Here is a 20,507-nt window from a genome sequence, read left to right on the forward strand (position 1 = left end):
AAAAAACCAGTTTAAACGAATCAAGTACAAATTTCTTTATTAGTCTTTTAAGATAAACCGAATTTTTCGAAATTTATTAAATTGAACTCTTAATGTGTTTAAAACAGCAAAAGTTTTTGGTGCGAGATGTTTATAATCATACATAATTTGTTAATTTTGCAAAATAAATTTAACAGTTTTAATCTAATATCAGATTTATGCGATATTTTAAGGGTTGAAGCAAGATAATGTAAGGTAGAGTAAGTCTGTTGTTTTTGCGGAACTTTAAAACTTTTTACGTGTTTATATATATATGAATCATTTTAAAGTCAATTTATTTTAAATATCTAATATGGAAGTTTCTTTCTTCGTTACTATTCGTTAGTAACGAAAAAAATAAAACTCCGATGCAAAATTTCTAGTCTTGATAATTCAGGTTTTAAATTTTAGGTGGGACATTTAAAGTAGCTGTCACAGTCGTTGCTCTGAGCTGTTACTCTTGTGTTTACTGACTCCATCTATACAAAACCAATTACTTTAATTCGTATGCTAGTAAATAATGTTGACGTAAATTACACGGGTCTGCGCCAAAAATCCCCTTTATATAGATAGGTGATTTTTTCAAATTGATTTTGAGGATGCTAAATCCAAATGTAAATGTTAAATTACTTCCTCACATATTAATTTCGACCTCACATATTAATTTTATTTATTTGTGGCTCTGTAAGTTCAAAGCTTTTGGCCTTTCTAATCAAATTTGAATCTAATTTATATCTATCTCTTTGCATCTAGTAACTATAGTGTTTTAGGTTCGTTTCATAATTTTTATTTAATTCTTTGTTTTAATTTTTTCTTGTTTTTGTGCAGAATTTTTATCAATTTTAGCAACAACAAAAAAAAGTATTTTATATTCATTTTTATGTGTCATTTATGGTTTTAGCAAAAAGAAAAGTTCATAAGAGTCAACTATAATTTACTAAAATCACCTATCAAAAGGGAGGGTAAAAAATGCAATTTTGATTAACTAGTTTTTTTTGTTTGTTTTTTTTTTTTTTTACGACTGGATCTGTAAAAAATTGTTTAAAGGAAAAATTTCATATTTTAGTTTAATTAGTCTTTTAATTCAAATATTAAATATTTTTTATTGTTTTTTTCTGCAAAATAAAATATTAATCATCGCTTTTTGAAATTGTTTGTTAAGTACTCCGTAAATCAGGGGGTTTAGTGAACTGTTCAAAAAGCCTAGCCAAGTTGTAATAGTGTTGATACGCTTGATGTTCCCTGACAACTTTAGTGCTCTTATTAAGTTAAAAATAGCATAAGGCACCCAGCAAAGCACAAATGTAACCACAACAATGCTTATTATTTTCAAGAGCTGAAGTTCTTTCTTGTTAATTTTGAAGTTCTTTTTCTCCAGAATTTTTTTTTCGTTTTGCAAAGAATCCTCGTTCCAAACTGTGCTTGGACTTGAAGCGTTCTCTAACTGATGGGCAACTTTGGAATTACGTAGCTCACTATATATGCGGTAATAGCACTTGATGATAACAACAATATTGATTATGATAGCTGTCAACGCTATAATCAAACTGTGAGAGATGTTTTTATCAAAAAGAATTGTGCAAACTTCTCTTCCGAGCTCAAGCCCGTATTTACCAAATCCATAATAAGGAGTTGTTGATAAAATCAAAGAAAAACCCCAAACAATAGCCATTCCAAATATTAAAAAATTCTTTGATTTCAATTGGGTTGTATTTCTCACTACGAAAAAGTACCTCTGAAGACCTATTCCAGCCAAAGAGTAGATAGATACCAAAGAAATAGTTGCCTTTATTGCTGCGAAAGCCTTGCATGCATTGCTGCTAAAAATCCATTTCGAGTAATAAATGGTGAAGAAAGCCGTTGGCATTATTAATACTGCTTGCATGAAGTCAGCTAACGCCATGTTGAAAATAAAAGCATTTTGAAACTTGCGAAGTTTCTTCGAATTAAAACATACTGCAAGCATCAGTAGATTTCCAAAAAAAGCAATTAAATTGATTATGACGAGAGATAAAATTTTAAGCCAAGTTTCAACGTCCATTATTTATTGTTGCATTTCAATAAAATTATAAGATATTTTCAAACATATAAAACGAAATACTCTATAAAAAAAATAACTTATTTGTCTTGTACAAAAACGGACGCAAATCATGAAAAGCAAAATAAATGAAAAAACAAAATATACTGAAAGAAGTGTTTACAACCTTGAACATACAACAGTAATTATAAAGTTTTTGCCTACATCTTTTCGCCGGCTTACAGGTAAATAGGTTTTTTCTTATCTCAAATAGAACCATTAAACTCACAATTATCAACCTCGATTCTGAGTTACTCATTTGAGAAATCTCTATTCAAAATCATTTTCTCCTAAAATCGAAGTTATCACCGCGAAAAACGAGATTTTCTCCTTACATTTTTCCATTTCTACCAACTAAGCCACAAAAACTTAATTGCAGTTAATAGTTCCAGACTCCTTTGACTGCAGTGCCTTATTATATAAAGAACACAGTTCACGAAATGATACAAAATATTTATCAAATTATTTTTAATTTTAACATAGAATTCTTACAAGTTTCTCTTTTATAAATATATACTTTTCAAATGGCACACCTAGAAAAATATTGAACATAGACGGCCTGTTTTAATTGTGTTAAGTGGTCCATAGAAACAAACAGATGGATATAGCCTAACACCTGTCTCTGAGCTCTAAAACAAAACAATATTGTGCGAATTTATTTTAGGCAATCTTAAGATGTATCGACCTACGATGAGAAAAAAAAAGTAAAACATTACATTATTTTGGCAAAATGTACTTCATTGTAAACGCAATAAAAAGTTGCCCAATAAAAAAAGTAAACCAGATCTGGTCCGTTGTTTGCCTTCCAGTTTGTTGGAAAGGTTTTTGTTTTGAAAGCTGGAATAAAAAAAATGAATTTGCATCAAAGTAATACTTTGGTAATAATATTTTGGTAGAAAAACATTACAATAAAAAAAGATCTGGTCCGTTGTTTTAAAATTCATTTTGGTAATAATATTAACTTTGGTAATAATATTTTGGTAGAAAAACATTACAATAAAAAAAGATCTGGTCCGTTGTTTTAAAATTCATTTTGGTAATAATATTAACTTTGGTAATAATATTTTGGTAGAAAAACATTACAATAAAAAAAGATCTGGTCCGTTGTTTTAAAATTCATTTTGGTAATAATATTAACTTTGGTAATAATATTTTGGTAGAAAAACATTACAATAAAAAAAGATCTGGTCCGTTGTTTTAAAATTCATTTTGGTAATAATATTAACTTTGGTAATAATATTTTGGTAGAAAAACATTACAATAAAAAAAGATTTTTTTCTCTAAACTCTTTTTTTATAAGGAAAACTTTTCTTAGTTCATATTTCGAAACAACAAAAGATTAACACCGTTTTATTACACCATTTTTTCAAAAATAACTTTTGACAACCTTTGAAAAATTGATGAATGAAAAAGGCCAGCTAGCTGCAGCCAACATAACAAAATTGTAGGGGCTTTAGAAAAGTACTAATTTCCTTTTTTCAAAACCCCTTCCCTCTTCCTAACAGACGAAGGTTAATTGCCCTACTTACCAACGAAAAAAAAGCTGAATAAATGGTCAATTTATCAAACCAACATTTTTAATATGAGACATCACCCAACTCTCAGGCTGCGGCGATGTCGCTTTTTGTCATTACTTTTTTTAAACTTGAAAAATTTATTTCTCGCTTGACTATTAAACCAAAGTTTCAAACAACTTATCAGAAAGAAAGATTGTATGAGATCGCTAATTGGGCAATTTCCCACGTTTTCAGACGGCACTGCCACTGGACGAAAATATTTAGAGTTGCATAAATTGATCCTTGTAAAAAATCAAGTGAGAAAAGATATATTTGTAGCATTGTCAGAAAAAGCTATGGGGATAAAATTTAAATCTGCAAACCAAATCGAAACTCATGCGTGCATTTATGCTGTCGTTGAACAAAATTATCTAATGCTCATTAAGCTGGATGGATAATTTTTAACAATGATATTCAATTAGTTTTTAAAGAAATAATTGCGATGAAAAGTCAGAAACGAAAAATTTCAAAGATTCATGTACAAAGATATTTTTTAAATTTTACGTTTTCACAAACACGAAATAATGTTAAGAAAATTTAAGCTTGTTTTGAGCCCAGGCTCCAGGCTGCTTCTATGCTTCTCTATTGAGTGGAAAATTATTGCAATACGTGTTTTTCAGTATATTTTTGCGGATGTTTAAAAAAAGTCCTATGTGTGCGTTTTTTATAATTAATCTTGTTTGCATTTTTTCATTAACATCCTTCTTCATTAACATTAATATTAATTAGGATATATTTGTTTGTTAAGAAATATTTGTTTATTTTTATTATTAACATTTTTAAAACTAACACTTTTTTAAGTTCACCTTAAAATCGTACCAACTTTAAACTTAAAATGAACTGAAAAGTTGTAAGAAATAAATATGGTAATGGGTCAAAGAATCATTCATAATAAGCATAGTTCCTTCAAAGCAGATCAAAGCACATTATTGCAGGCAAAAAAATATTCATTTACTTAACTCATAATTGCCCGAATGATTTCAAAATACAACTCAAGTGGAATTATAAGTATTTGTAGCGCAATGTAAATGTCATATAAAGTTCAATACCAAATGCTCAGACTGTAAAACAACCGTAAGATTAAACTAGAAGTATATACATGGTACGGTATGGAGTTACAAAAAAAGTTAAGGCTCAGCGATATTTCAGTTGTACTGCCATCTTTTCATTGTATGACAAGCGTTATGGATCAACAGAACGGCTGCCATACAATAACAAGAAAATGTTCTTGCGTGCCATTCGATTTGTCATATCAAAAGAATAATATTTCCAAAAAGAATGTTACTTGAAGTGGATTTGCCAAACATTGTGAATGATTCAATTGTAAGCAGAGAGAAAATCATTTTCCCATTAATCCATCTTTCTTCTTTTAAAACTTTTATGAAACAGTTTGCTTAGCCACTGAGAGCTGAGTGTAATTGTTTTCAGCACATAATTTAAACATTTATGCTTTGAGAAAATTGAAGCATAAATTACATACCAGACCATAGTTAGTAAGATAAATGGATAACAAGGAGAAGGCTTTCATGTAGAAAATCATCCGGATTTGGTTGTTAGTATACAGGAGTTTTGTGTTCTTGGATTCAACATGACTGTAAACTTCATTTTTTGAAAAGACATTTTTACCATTTATTTCATTATCTGAGAACGTTGCTGCCTTTCTGATATATATATATATATATATATATATCCAACCATATTAGACAAGTTCAATGCAAATTATTTTTTATTTCTACATGTTATTCATTTCGTTATCTAATTGTTAACTAATTAAATTATTACTTTTAAACAAGCGATAAACTGTAAAGTTTAAACGTTTGATGATTATAAAAATCGCTGCATGGAAGAAAACATCCTGCAGCTGCCTGAGTTTATAAAAACACTGCAGATGCTTTAAGTTAACTAACAGGCAGATTAATCAGTAGATACTATAATAAATCACTGAAGGTACTTCCCCTTGAAACATTCCTCTAAAAAAAGCAAGAGACCAATAAAAAAAAAAAAAAAATTCAAAATTCGTGAAATCGTGTTTCTTTTCTTTTTTTTTTTTTTTTGAGAAATTAAAAAAACCAAAAACATTAAAAATTTTAAATTTTAATAAATTAAAATTTTATAGTGTTTTCCGACTTTTGACAAAATTCAACAAAAAAATAAAGTCAACTTCTTCGGAAGTTTTTCCTTTGGTTCTCTAAAAAAATGCATTTGCACCTGTTTTTCTATTATGTTTCAAAAAAATTGTTTTAAAGCATTTTTTTATTTATCTAAAACTATTCTCTCCTTGCATTAACTTTCAATCAATCAAACAATGCGAGAAAATCACTGTGTTGTTTTGCATTCGTTAAACGAACAAAAAACGGATGAGAAAATTAGGTGGTTACTTGTATGGTCCTTGGTATATCAATCTGTAAATTGTATATTCCCTCAAACAGCTGGAGTTGGAGTTAACTAGAAAGCTCAAAGTTTGTTTTTTCATTAAAGAGGAAGGAACGTGAAAAAAGTAGCTATGCAAACCTTTAAAAAACGAAGAAATGAAACCGCATTAACCGAATAAGTTGATAAACATAACAAGATAATAAACAGAACAACATAGTAAACAGAAAAAGATAATAAACAGAACAAGATAATAAACAGAACAAGATGATAAACATAGTAAGATAAATTTGACCAAAGATAAAAGTTCCCAACAGAAAAGGATGCATGAATAAGAAACTAGTTTTATATTAAGTAAAAATTTAAAGAATGCAAATATAATATATTTAACAATGACTATAAATAAGGAATATTATCGGATAAAGTTTAATAAAAACCACTTTCCGGCATAATTATATATGATCTAAAGGTGGTTTTTATCATGGTAATACAAATAATAATATTTTTTGTAAAAGGAAAAAAAGGATATCTTAAATTTGAAAAAAAAAAAAAAAAAAAAAAACTCTTGTATTATTTCCTATTTGATTTTATGAAATATGATATTTCGTTTTCAATGAAAAGTTAAAAAGGTTTGACTATTTAACTTTTAAAGGTTTCTTAAACGGATCTTGTGTAATTCTAAATCATTAGGTTAGCATTTCTTTTCACTAGATTTCTAAGTTTCTATTGAAGATAAATGTTAACTTAATGTATTTGAAGTCTACATTACACAAGATTCGTTTACGAAAAACATCATATCAAGTTTCATTATTTCACTAAAGTAACACATAAGGTTAAGCAAACAATCGTTTAGGAATCATTGATTGGTAGTGAATTATCTATGATGAAATTTTTGTAGTGAAATATTTTTATATAAGAACAAATTAAAAGATCGATAAAAAGAAAACTGACAAAGTTTGGAATACAATGACTTTTATTATTGATTCAGAATATTTGGTTGCGACCATCTTCAATCATCTTCAATCATCTTAATATAGCATCAAGTTTAGATTTTTCGGCAAAGCAATATATCTAGCATTGCGCGTTGAAACTGCTTATTTAACACACCATAGATCAAGGGGTTTAACGCACTATTTAGAAAACCCAGCCACATTGTAATTGTGTCTAAATAATCAAGATCAATTAATGTAAAAACCCGAGTAAGATTAAAAATAGTGTATGGTGCCCAGCAAACCAAAAAAGCTATCACCACAATTCCAATTGTCTTTAAAAGCTGAAATTCCTTTGGGCTCAACTTTGTAGCTTTATTTATATGAAACTTAATTCTTCTTCGATCCTTTTTAGTTGTTCTATGCGATCCTTTTAGCTCAATCAAAGAAATCTCATTCTGCTTTAAGACTTTTAAGATTTGACCTTTTTTTGAGCGATTGTAATGAGTTTTATAGTAACGAAGTTTTTTATATATGAGACAATAAAATGTAACCATGGTAGTAATATTAAATAGCATTCCAACTGTCGCCATCATCAAGGCTTGTCCAATATTTTTCTCAAAACGAATCGTACACACTTCTTTTCCCACCACGAAATCAAACTCACCCCAACCGTAAAAAGGTGTGGTGGATAGAATTACAGAAGCAATCCACACAAAAGTAATACCAAACTTCACTGCATTTTTAGTTTTTGTGCGTCTCATCTTTCTTACAACAAAGCAATACCTTTGAAGACTAATTCCAGATAAGGAGGATACAGAGGCTATAGAAAGGGTTATTTTTATTGATCCGAATATGTTGCATGCTTGCTTAGTGAAGATCCATTTTGAGAAGTAAATGCTGATAAGAGCGGTTGGCATTATTAAAAAGGCTTGCATAAAATCAGCGAACGCCATATTGAATATAAAAGCATTCTGAAAGTTGCGAAGTTTCTTCTTCTTAAAAAAAACCAAAATCATCAACAGGTTTCCAAGTAATGCAACGGCATCAATTGTGCTGAGTGACAAAATTTTGAACCAAGCATCCCCATTCATTCGTTTAAAATTTAGGTTTAAAACATTAGTTTATAAATAATTTGAAGAAATTTATCTAAAAAGAACGCCTTCAACATTATCATTTGCCAAACAGTTTATGACAATATTTATAAAAATATTAATATTTCTTTCATCAGATTTAAGAAAACCTCAATACTGTGAGGAGGGAGAATTAAATTAAAAACAGCGATTAACAAAAGACAAACACACAAAAACTTATTCAACCTGTCCTTTTAATAAATGATAAAGCGTAAAATGAAGAAAAAATTAAAAGCAGCAATTAAGAAAAGACGTAACGAGGAGACCTTTTTACAAGTCGATAAATGAACAGTAGGTGTAGCAACAAATACAAACAATAATAGAGAAGTATAAAAGCTCAAAAAATAAATTTAGAGCAGTTTTGGATGAGCAAAAACTTTTTGGATAAACAAGAAGTTTTTGTGGGTGAACAAAAAAAAAAAAAAGAGAGAAAAAGTAGAAATTTCTGATGAATATAAAAAAAAAGCGAAAAGTTAAACAGAAATGAGAGAAAATTTTGGTTCAAGAAAAGTAAGCGGAAGTTTTGCCGTTCCTAACAAAAGAAAAAGAAGAAAGAGATATAAAGAAGAAGAGTAAAGGAGGAATAATTGATAAAAACGATTGCACATTTGCGATGTTAGGCACTACAAGGAGAGTAAAAAAACATTTGTAACTTTATGAACGAAATGAATAAAAGAGTGCTAACCACCATTACACATTAATAGAAGATTATATTAAGAATTATTGCATAATATTGCATAATATTAAGAACTATTGCGTAATAGAATTTACTGAAGACGAACAACACAACTTTATGCCTTTAACAATTAATCTTTGCTTTTTTCTAACCAAACGGTTCCTAGACCCTTAACCTCTACCCCAGCCTCCACATTCCTTAACCCTCGAACTCATACCTTCTTAACCCATCAACCATCCTTCATACAACAAGTAATAAAACACTTGTAAAACCAAACACCTCACACTACTTATTAAACATTTAAATAAATATGAAATAAATAAGCATAAAATATTTAAAAAAGGAGGAGTCATGCCAATATGGGTGCATCATCAGCATGAAATTTTTCAAAAATTAACACCAATGTGGTTTTTCTACAAGCAACGCAGTTGAGACAATTATGAAAACAAAAAACTCTTTAAAGGTTCTTTATGCTTGCAACATTTGCAGATTAAACTGTTTTCCATTATTTTTACCATTTTCTTATTGTAAGCGATTTAAACAAATGTCCCATTACCGTACCGCAATACAACTATTTATAACACAAATCGTTTAACCATAACTGTATGAACCGTGGTTTTGAGGTCACCATGGTTTTCAGGTAACCATAGCTTTCCCGCTAACTTCTTTTGTTTGGCAAATTTTCTGAAGCTTTTAACTGCAGCCCTGATTGTTTCTTTTCTCAAACCAGTTCGCATATTCAGCTTCTAACAATTTTTTTCGTTTTAAAATCTAATTTAACAAGTTTTTTAAATTACTTGGCAGGCATTAAGTCTCACTTTTACGCAATAGATTTTAATTACTTAAAAATTGAATGCCCAAAAGAGAGACCTAATGCCTGCCATGTATTACAAAAGCTCAAATCCGTTAAACTTTAAAAAACTAGAGATATTTTCAACATATCAAATACCAAAAGGAATTAGCATCAGGAGGAGTTTTATAAATCTCCGAGAAAATTTTAAAGCTTTTTTTAACAACTCCCACGGAATCAAAATTAAAAAGCTCTTTTTATATCGTTCATGCATTTTTTATAATAGATTGATAAATTGACTTCAGAGATAAGTTAATGCACTAAAATATATTCACGGAAACACGTGATCTACTATCTGATTGCCAAATCAGATTACTGCATTTATTGTTGTACAAAGAGATTAATCGCAACGTGACTAATGCTCTCATAACGAAACTGAAACATTGAGAAAATGACGAAAAACATGAAGCCATAAATTTATTCTCAATGATCAGGGTGGCGTGATAGAAACGAATGGATTTGAGCTATATATAATTTCTTAGTTTAACGTTATTAAATCTAATTTTTTCTAGATTAGTAAAAGTAAAATTTGAAAAGTTTAATCAAATCTAATTATTTTTAGATTTGTTTAATAAAACATCTGAAATTGAAATAAACTAATAGACTGTGGAGCAACGAACAAAAATCATCAAACTTTTTTTTTGAAAATTATTGGCCTTTTGTAATGCCTCAACGCGCTCAACACAGATTTTTAATATAACAACTGGACCATCAGAGTTAAGAATAAATCTATAAATAGCACGTTTCCGAAAACAAGATTCAGTACATGATTTCTCTCGAACTGGAAGACCAAAAGCTGCTCTGAATGAAAAAAAAAAAAACGTGCAACGCGAGCAGGAGATTCAAGTGCAGGAAAGTATCCAACATGATCCAGCAACATCAACACATAGACGTTCAACGCGACATCATGGAGGTCAATTCAACAAATTTTAGCTTCATTGCAATTTTTTCCATAGAAATTACAGCTTCTTCAAGGTTTAAAACAAAAAAATTACCGACAGCGGTTTCATTTAGCAATCGCGTTTCAGCAAAAAGCCGAAGAAAATCCTAATTTTTCAACACAACCTCATGAGTGACGATATTCTTTCCTTTGTGGTTTCAACAAGAAGCCATAACTCTAACATCAAAATAAACAATAGTGTTGTTACGGAACTTTTTTGGTAAACGCATAATTTCAAGAATGAGTAACTTTAACTGGCATTACCTCCTCAGATTTCAATAGCACCAGACTTTTTCTTTGGGGATCTTTAAAAGAACTAGTTTACAAGAAGAAACCGGAGGCTATACTTCAAAAGAACGTGAAAGAAACTTACAGTTAAGAAGAGATTCAATGAAAAACTCCATAAAATTTTGGACAGTTATGAAAAGTGCCTTTAAAAAAGCACGACTATGTGAAGCTCAAAATAGACACCACTTAAAAAGTCTTATTTTTTGCGATAACTGAGATAAATTTTTCATACTTATACACTAATTTTAAAAAAATTAAATTAACTTTGAAAGTAAAAAATTACAGATACGTAGAATTTCAAAGCTTTCTATTGAAAATTTGAACGAACTTAATTAGCTACCCAATATAATTTTAAATGAATTAATGTTGATTGTTAAAAGGGCTGGTGCTTCTACTTTATCATTTTATTTTAGAAAATATATACAACTTTTTAATACGAAGATTTAGTTCTGGTTACATTTCTATTGTAATTCTATTACCGTTGCAATAATCTTGCAAATGTTGTTGCATTATTTGTGTATGAGTGAAAAGAAAATGTTTCTTTATTTGAAATATGAATATTGAAACGTGTTGAGATTTTAACAGAAATCAGAATGGTGTAAACATGTCCTAAAAAGGTTAGGGACCAGATGTCTTTATTCATATTTAAAAGGAATTTAACGATGTTAACGATGTAACAAATTTTAATGATGTTAAAAAGTAAACAGTACTAAACATCTTACTGAGAGAAATTCCGTAAATGTAATAAAAATGGCAGAAAATATGAGAGAAATTCCGTAAATGTAATAAAAATGGCAGAAAATATGAGAGAAATTCCGTAAATGTGACAAAAATAGCAGAAAATATGATTAAGGACCTGTCATCGTGGAAGGGAATTCAGTATTATATTAAAAACATTAAAAGAAGCGAGTGTAAACTGAATTTCATATTTTAGGTTTAAAAAAAAAATCTGCTTACATCGGAGGGGTCTGCACCATTTATGTGAAAATGAGTTAGCACTGACTTGACTTTGAAGCTTTACAGATTTTGATGAAGTTCTTATAAACCTTTGAGCAATAATTTGAAAACAAAAATTTTGCAGAAAAAACTTTTTTCTGGCTTAATTTTGATCTGAGGAGTTGGCTTAATGGGTTACTTAAACTGCCCAATTGTTCACCACTCCTCCAACGAGAGTTGAAAAGTTGATTACTTCCAAAATTGCATGTTATTAAGAATTAGTTAAGAGACTGACCAGTAAGATAGTAAGCTATTTAGTGTACATTGAGAAAATGAATTTTTTAGGGGATAAGTGCTAATTTATCTCTTTCCCCTGAAAAAAGTTTATCTACATAATTTTTTGTAAAGTTTTTTCTACTTTCTTAAACGAGAATTTTCTAAAACTCATTAATAGATATCAGATTTTTCAAGCTCTCATAGTGGCACCTTCTTTTTGAGTATAATTGCGATACAGCTAAACTCAATTCTGCTCAAGCCGCCATATCTGTTCCGTTCTTGAAGAAGGCTCGCAAATGATTTGATTGATTAAAAAGTAATCAATTTGAGCTAAGCAATTTTCCTCAATCTGGGGGCCCAATGGAATTTAATGAGGTGACATTTGAAGCCCTTATCCAAGAAGAAAATTGCCAAACATCTTTAGAATTGGCTGAACTGCTGAGCTGTTCTTCAAAGACAATGCTCAATCATCTTGATTCTATGAGAAAAATTCAAAAGAATGGTGCTTGAGCCTCTCAACAACAGAATTAAAACAACAAGTCATAGGATTGCTGTTGCTGCTTCTCTGCTTGCCAGATATCACATGGCTGCCGAATAACATCAACCATTTTTATCCTTAGTTGTCACCGGAAATGGAAAATGGTGCCTTTAGATTAGTAAGAAGCCACGAAAAGAAAACAAAAACGAGTAAGCGACACCATGTGCTGAGCAAAATCCACATTAATGCAAAATTATACTCTATGTATGCTGAGGAATGGAGGGGGTTCTTTATTGGGAATCGCTAGATAGAAACCAAAAAGTTAATGAGAAAGTCTAAAGCCAACAGCTCAGACGATTAATTGCATCTTTCCAGCAAATCCCCTTTATGAACTAATCCTGCAACATGAAAACGCCAGACCTAATGCTGCAAATCTCAAAAAAACTGCCACCCATGAGCTCCGATGGGAGATTCTTCTGCATTTGGCCTACTCATCAAATATCACGCCTTCTGATTTCTTTTTGTTGCATTCACTTGAGAAAACATTACGTGGTGTTACCTCTGAAAATGGTGAACTTTGAAAACTGCTTTTAATCGCTGTGGAATTAAGAAACTACTGGAACATTGGGAAGAAAAAAGTAAATAATGAAGGGGAATATATGATAGATTAGCTGAATTAAAAAATGTTTTGTGTTAAGTTAATAACATGACAATTTCGTAATTTTCTAGAATTTTATTTTTTCAACACGAACTTATTGGATAACCCAATTTTAACCCATTAAATTGCGGAAGCAATTCTCTCAAATATGAACAACCACTTCTCTAAAGTAACAATAGATAAAGACTCTCCTTTGGCTGAGTACAGATAAACCTTGCTGCTTGAACATAAACCTGTAGGGATAGAAAGTAATTCTGGATTAAAGTTCTGGATTAAATTTACTGTTGGCATACATTTTAACCAGATTTAGCAAAGGAGTTCCGGATTCCAGGTTCCAAGTTCCAGCAGTGCATATCTTGAATTTTTCTTCCCATAACAAATAAAAATAATCGAGAAGAGAAATAATCTCATGTTTATTAGCCATGATTCAAATATGTCATGCTAGAGTGAATATAAATACAAAATAAATTTTGAAGATATGTAAAAAAATAACTCATACTTCAAGTTTTAAAACAAAATATTGTTAATCATTGAAACTTTATTAAAAACTTCTTGAACACCAATATATTTTTTTGCAAAATTTAAAATCTGGTAATTATAAAATATTACAATATATAAAATAGTTAGCTTTTCAACCTAAGCGTACAACATTTGACTTGTTCAGTCCTAGAAAGAAGCAAAAATAAAACTTAAGTCCTAATCTATTATTCTATGTTCACAGTGAGAGAGAGAGGACTAGCATTCGACTCGACCAGAACAAGAAGATTCCATTTCGAAAAGAGGGGACTAAGGAAACAAACCAAGGGAAATGAACTCTTTCTTTCGTAGACTCGTGTATCCTAGATGATGAGTCGTATTTTACTTTGGCAAGAACCATACTCATTACCAACTGAACCTTCTACTTCAAAGATATCAGAGAAAATCCAGCTTATGTAAATTTTTACCAACTGGAAAGTTTAAAGCCAAGTTGCTCGACTGACAACTTATTATGTAAATGGCTTGATTTCGTACATTTACGAAAACCAAATTAGTTTTGTCGCAAACTGATAACCCAATAAATGCACCATGGCATGTTCCCCGATTAATCTTTTTTGGTTATTCTGAAATGCATAATGTATGCGATAGGCTATTATATAAAAATCAGATAATATTGCAACTCAAGAAAATCTATTTTGACCTCGTTTTTCTAGAAAGTAATTGGAAAAAGATGCAGATAATAAAAAAGAAAAAGAAATAAATATTATCTTTTTATAAATGGTATATCTTATATTTTTTGTTTTTTTACTTTTGGTAAAAAGATATTCGAAGTTAAGTCTTTTGAACTCTGCACAAAGTTTTAGTAATCATTTGTTAGATAATGCAGGTCTAGGTAATGCAGGTCTAGGTAATGCAGGCCAAATCCTAATATGTTAATGATCTATAAATGATTAATAAAATCTTAAGAGGTCTCCTAATGAACCTATTAACCTGATCGCGATCTTTGAGTGTTGATATTGAACAAAGTAATCACAAATGAGCTTTGATTCTCAAAAGCACCACAAAATCATGGTTAGGTAAACAGTGTATTCATAATTATGTGTTTCATTTTGATTTCGTAAAAGAGCTTTAAAATATTCAAAGTTACCAATTTTCATTTTTAAAATTTTGTTTGCTTGTCAAGGAATACTTTAGTAATTTCTTTGGTTGTTTTGGTTACCGAATTTTGCATTTTAGAATACTTTTTTTTTTTTCAAACTTTCATATCCAAATTTAAAATTATAAATAATAATAATAAATAAAATATTATAAATTAGTTTTCCTTGAACTATTTTTGGAAACGGATGTCGAAGGTTGGTTAAAGATTGTTTTCATTTTTGTTATTTTAATTCTCGCTTTGTTCGGAAACTTTTCAATTCTTTTAGTTGGTTTAAAAAAAAAAAAAAAGAAACTTCGTAGCTTTCAAAATGTTTTTATCTTCAACATGGCATTAGCTGATTTTCTTCAGGCTTCACTAATAATGGCGACTGCAGTTATCAGTATCTATCTCAAGAAATGGTACTTTTCCGTGCAAACTTGTCACGTGTTTGGTAAAATGAAACTGTTGCTTTCTTTAGCTTCTGTTTATTCGTTGGTGGGAATAAGTCTTAAACGATATTTTTTGTAGTTAAACATATTGTCTTTTTAAAATTAAAAAATGCCACAATCATTGGTGTTGCGTTTGCATGGATCGTGTCCACGTGTTTATCTACCACACCTTACTATGGATGGGGGAATATGGATTCGAATTAGGGAAAGAAGTTTGTACAATCATTTAAGAAAAAAATATTGGGCAAACCTTAACAATTGCAGCTATTAGCATTTTAATTAATTTTTCAATAACGGCTTCTTGTTATTACATTATCTTTAAAAAAACTTCGCCATTACAAAGTTTCTTGCCCAGAATTACATGCTGATCCTAGCGTAATATGGAGAGAAAATGCACGTTACAAAAAATTAAAAAAAAAAAAAAAAAAAAAATACAAAATCATTGTGTTAAGTTTAAGAATATATTTAAGATATAAATCAAAGTACGACACGTCAAAGCAAAGGATACTTCCAATCGAATAAGTCCAAAAGAATTTCAACTTTTGAAGACTATTGGAATTGTTGTGATAACGTTCTTGATTTGCTGGGTGCCGTATGCTGTTTATAACGTAAGCAGATCTTTCAAGTTGGTTAAGAATATAGTACCTATTGACACGGTAACAATGTGGTTAGGATTTCTGAACAGCGCGTTGAATCCCCTAATTTACAGAGCCTTGAGCAAGCAGTTACATAGAGCAATGCGTGTTATTCTCTTTTGTCGGTGACAATCTCAATCTGATATCTATTTGAATTATTTTTTTATAATTAAATCTAAAGACTTATACGCCTAAATATCATAGTTTTTTTTTAACTATAGTTTTAGAATGTAGCTCTATAAAATGTAGCAAATCGAAGAGAGAAAGAAACAAAAGCAGATGTCTATTTTTTAAAGTTTATAAAAAAAAAGTTAAAATAAAAATTCACTATATTTACGGCTTTAAAGTTTGCTAACATAATGGAATTTCTGTTGAAACTCAAGCAGAAGATCTGAGCTTAACAAATTTCCTACCTAATCTCAAATAGAAAACCCGAAGTAACATTTTAAATTTATTGGACGGTGTAGAGAATACAACCGCGAAACAATTTTCTTCAAAAAAGCGATTTGAAAAAACATTAGTGAGTTGGTCGAGCATAAGTTACAACGTGTAGAAAATAGTATAGCAGCAATCGTCCCGTCAAATCTCGTTCAGTCCGTTTGTGTAAACTTTTTCGGCACTTCGAAAAAGTATTGCACAGATTTTTAAACAGATTTAGACTAGATCCGCGTAATTATTTAGTTTAAAGCTCCTGAATAAGTTAATGATTCTGATAAAAAGTTAATCATCAAAACATTAAAACCTGCAGGTGAATCGATCTTATATTGAGTCATACGAAACTAAACCAATTATCTACGAAAGAGGTTCGGGTTCTGAAAAAAAAGTTGCCCTTTAATTGCGGAGGAGAGTTAAAATATTTCATGGCTGAATAATTTCCATTTTCATTGCTATATATAACAAGTTTGTTTATCAAAAGAAGAATTAACTAATAACTCGGTTACTTAGTCTTGGATTTTTAACTATTCTAAACTGAACTATACCCAGATTAAAAATGCAATAACAACCCTGAAAATGGTTAATTAAAAATTCAGTATTTAAAATATACAATATAACGTGAATAAGAAAACTTGAACATTTCAGTTGTTATTTACATAAAAAGCTTTTAAATTATCTTTTGGATTTAATACTTATGTTAACAATATTTAATTTTCTGTAATAAATAGTTGTAATATGCACACACACAAACACGCGCGTATATACACACCAGCAGAATTCTATAAGCAGAAATAGTGTTCTATAATCTATATCTTTTAATGCACTTTTGCAAATAGGAATAGTTAAAGTCTAGACTTTGAAAAAAAAAAAATGAAAATAATTATGAAACAAACTTATAATCAGTTCTATTGCATATTCAGTTATGTATAATTTCAGATATTTAGTTATGCAATTTGTGTTTGAGTTGTAATGCATGAGATTTTATACATGTTTTTGATATAGTGTATGTTTACATAGAAATGTCTTTATACTATTATATCCAAATTGTAACTTTGTTAGTAATACATTATATAATATATATCAATAACATGTTACCTGCACTTTTTTAGTTTAAAGTACTCATAAATAACATTTAATGTATATAAAAAAATATGTATGTAGGTTGTATAGTGGTAGGGCAAATTAAGATAATGTTTTAGATATTTATTGTGTCATATTAAATTTGTAATGATGATGATGATGATGATGATGATGATGATGATGATGATGATGATGATGATGATGATGATGATGATGATGATGATGATGATGATGATGATGATGATGATGATGATGATGATGATAATGATGATGATAATGACGATGACGACGATGATGATGATGATGATGATGATGATGATGATGATGATGATGATGATGATGATGATGATGATGATGATGATGATGATGATGATGATAATAATAATAATAATAATAGTAATAATAATAATGATATATTAATAATTCTATCTTATAAATTGTAGAAGTGAAAGTATGAGAAATTTATCAGACACAGGTCTTCGCTATTTTCTAAGTGCATACTATGAAAGTTATCAGGTTCTACCACCGAAAGGTCCAGTCACAATTCATCAGAAGGCACTCTTTGTTCTGTGGCTTTGTTTTTCTTGCTTGTGGCTATTTACAAGGTTGAATAAGAAAAAGAGAATACCATGTAAGAATTTTCTGTAACAAAACAATGAATCTTTTCATTAATGTTTTAATTGCATATTTGTATAATAGTTACAAAAGCTTAAGGATTATTTAGAGATATTTTAGAAAAATTTATACCAGTTTTATCATCATTAAAAATTGATTTAGGTTCAGCAGTTACTGAAAACAATGACATCAATTGTAAAAATGCAGACATAGAAATAGGTGTTAAAGAAAATGAAGATTTAAAAAAAGTACCAAATGTTTTATCTGCTAATAGTTTACCAGATGCACTTTTTGCTGTGTTTACACTGGGATGGATTATGGTTTTTTACTTCTTATGTGATTATCTTCACTACTTTCCTAAAGCAGATCGGGTTTACAACAGAGATTTATTTATGTTTCTAAGTGTCATCCTGTTTCTTGTGGCAGTATCTTTTACATGGGTTGTTGGCCCAGCAGGTAAATTATTAAATCGAGACCAAACTGAGGAGTGGAAAGGTTGGATGCAAGTGATGTTTGTATGGTATCATTACTTCAAGGCAGCAGAAACATACAATGCAGTGAGGGTGTACATTGCTGCATATGTGTTTATGACTGGATTTGGTAAATCTTTAGGAATTGTTTATTGCTGTTTGATGAAATTATTTGTTTAAATTTAAATCATTTAATTAATGTAATTGTATTTAACCTTTTTTTTCCAGGAAATTTCTCTTTCTTTTGGGTCCGCAAAGATTACTCATTACGTCGTGTCCTGAAATTATTATTTCGTTTAAACTTTTTAGTAGGAATTGTTGTTCTTGTTACAGACAACCAATATATGCTATATTACATTTGTGCAATGCATACATTTTGGTTTGCTTCAGTTTACATTATGATGCGACCTTTTCAAGAGTTAAATCAAAACAACAAAGTAATGACTTTGAAGTTTGTTTTGTATTTTGTAGTGATATACATCATATTTGATGTAGCAAATGTTGCTCAATATGTTTTCATGCCTTTTGCCTTTATTTTTGGTTATGGAGATCCTCCAACCTTACATGAATGGATCTTTCGAAGTGGTTTGGATCACTATGTAACATTAGCCGGAATGATCTTTGCATACTTTCATCCAAACTTAGAAAAGCTTTTAAATTGGATAAACAATCACCGTTATAATTTTTTGATAAATCTGTTAATTGGCATAGTTTTCCTTCCTGTTTTGGTGATATGGTATAAATATGTATATTCCCTTCCAAAGTATCCCTACAATGCTATGCACCCTTATACATCAATAATACCAATAATTGCATATGTGTTTTTTCGAAATTCAACAATATGGCTTCGGCGTAGCCACTGTGCCTTGTTTACTTACTTGGGAAAAATCACATTGGAAACATATATATCACAACTGCATGTTTATTTGCAAAGCGATGCTAAATACATCTTAGTATACATACCAGAGTTTCCATTGGTAAACTTCGTTTTTAACACCTTTATTTATCTGTCTTTATCTAATCTCTTGTTTCATGCTACCGTGACTCTAAATGAGTATATATTCCCTAGTGACTACAAAGATATGTGGAAAAGAATTGGTGTTATAATGTGTTCAGTTGCAGGGTCATACTTTGTAGCTCTTCTTGCTCATTCAGTGTAGCAAAGTGCAGTTTGTGAACGTTTCACACACTATTGATATTTGATAAGGAACATTTGCTTTGTGTTTTATAGTTTTTTAGAAATGTTTTTATATTTAAAAAATGCCATAGTATTTATATATCAATGTTTTTTTCTTTTTAATTTTTGTTGCACTATTTTTTCACGGAAAATATTTGTAAAAAAAGCAATCTATAAAAATGAAAGTTTAAAAAACAAATACATTATTTTAATTGTTATAAATAAAGTTTACCCTTTACTAGACCTGTCAGAATGTTAGACCTGTTTCTGAGTATAATTGATCCGTTAATTGCAAAAAGCCAAGATTCTCTGAAAAATTAACATATGTAAACGTGCGAAAAATGGATTTTAACACTAGATCTACAGCCAAGCCTAAAAATGATAAGCATCATTAGGAATATTTAGTTTAATTACGTGGGAAATACTCCGTGTCAAAAAGCCTGTTTTCCTGAGCATAAATTTAAGTTAATGGAAAACATTTCTCTCCGATATAGAAAAATTCTCTGTTGAATTAAGCTCTGCTACTCGTGGCTTTGATCACAGCAGGAGTTTTACATTGGAAAAAAAAAACAACGAAAAAAAAAACAGCAAACTTTTAAATCGTTTACCGTAAGTGTTAAGAGACTGTCTTCAAAATCGCCTAGTTTAAAATGTTTCAAAATCAGACATGACAAAACTAGATTTTTCTGGCGACAGCGACAATTCAAGTGACAAAGATTTAAATTTCCAAAAAAATTTATTAACTTCAAAATGGATATGGTGAAAATGTTCACGTTTGTGAAATATATTTGACTAATGAAATTTCGGTTAATATCAATGCATGAAGACTTTATCGATGAACATAAA

At 29.8% G+C, this 20,507-nt stretch overlaps 2 protein-coding genes and 1 pseudogene across 3 annotated transcripts; 2 read left to right on the forward strand and 1 right to left on the reverse strand.

Moving 5' to 3' along the window:
- Window positions 1–420: 420 nt before the first annotated feature.
- LOC145180860 (uncharacterized) lies at window positions 421–8,138 on the reverse strand. The gene is made up of 2 exons (XM_090071278.1): window positions 7,079–8,138; window positions 421–2,062 (listed from the first exon to the last, which is right to left on the reverse strand). Exons 1-2 carry the CDS (start codon window positions 8,042–8,044, stop codon window positions 1,121–1,123), a joined length of 1,908 nt encoding a protein of 635 aa, XP_089927404.1. The 5' UTR covers window positions 8,045–8,138; the 3' UTR covers window positions 421–1,120.
- A 6,949-nt stretch (window positions 8,139–15,087) lies between these two features.
- On the forward strand, window positions 15,088–17,102 carry LOC149879135 (uncharacterized; annotated as a pseudogene).
- Window positions 17,103–17,821: 719 nt separating this feature from the next.
- Window positions 17,822–19,860, forward strand: LOC145180857 (uncharacterized). 2 transcript variants are annotated; one of them, XM_090072088.1, is made up of 4 exons: window positions 17,822–18,030; window positions 18,177–18,614; window positions 18,713–18,921; window positions 19,034–19,361. In XM_090072088.1, exons 1-4 carry the CDS (start codon window positions 17,853–17,855, stop codon window positions 19,085–19,087), a joined length of 879 nt encoding a protein of 292 aa, XP_089928214.1. In that variant the 5' UTR covers window positions 17,822–17,852; the 3' UTR covers window positions 19,088–19,361. The 2 variants fall into 2 exon arrangements, with proteins under 2 accessions (XP_089928214.1, XP_079911918.2); XM_080055792.2 differs by having other exon boundaries at window positions 18,713–19,860.
- Window positions 19,861–20,507: the final 647 nt, after the last annotated feature.

Source organism: Hydra viridissima, unplaced genomic scaffold, assembly GCF_058129835.1.
Source record: "Hydra viridissima isolate aposymbiotic clone 2 unplaced genomic scaffold, HvirCarnegie_v1 scaffold_14, whole genome shotgun sequence".
In the NCBI taxonomy this organism is placed as follows: domain Eukaryota; kingdom Metazoa; phylum Cnidaria; class Hydrozoa; order Anthoathecata; family Hydridae; genus Hydra; species Hydra viridissima.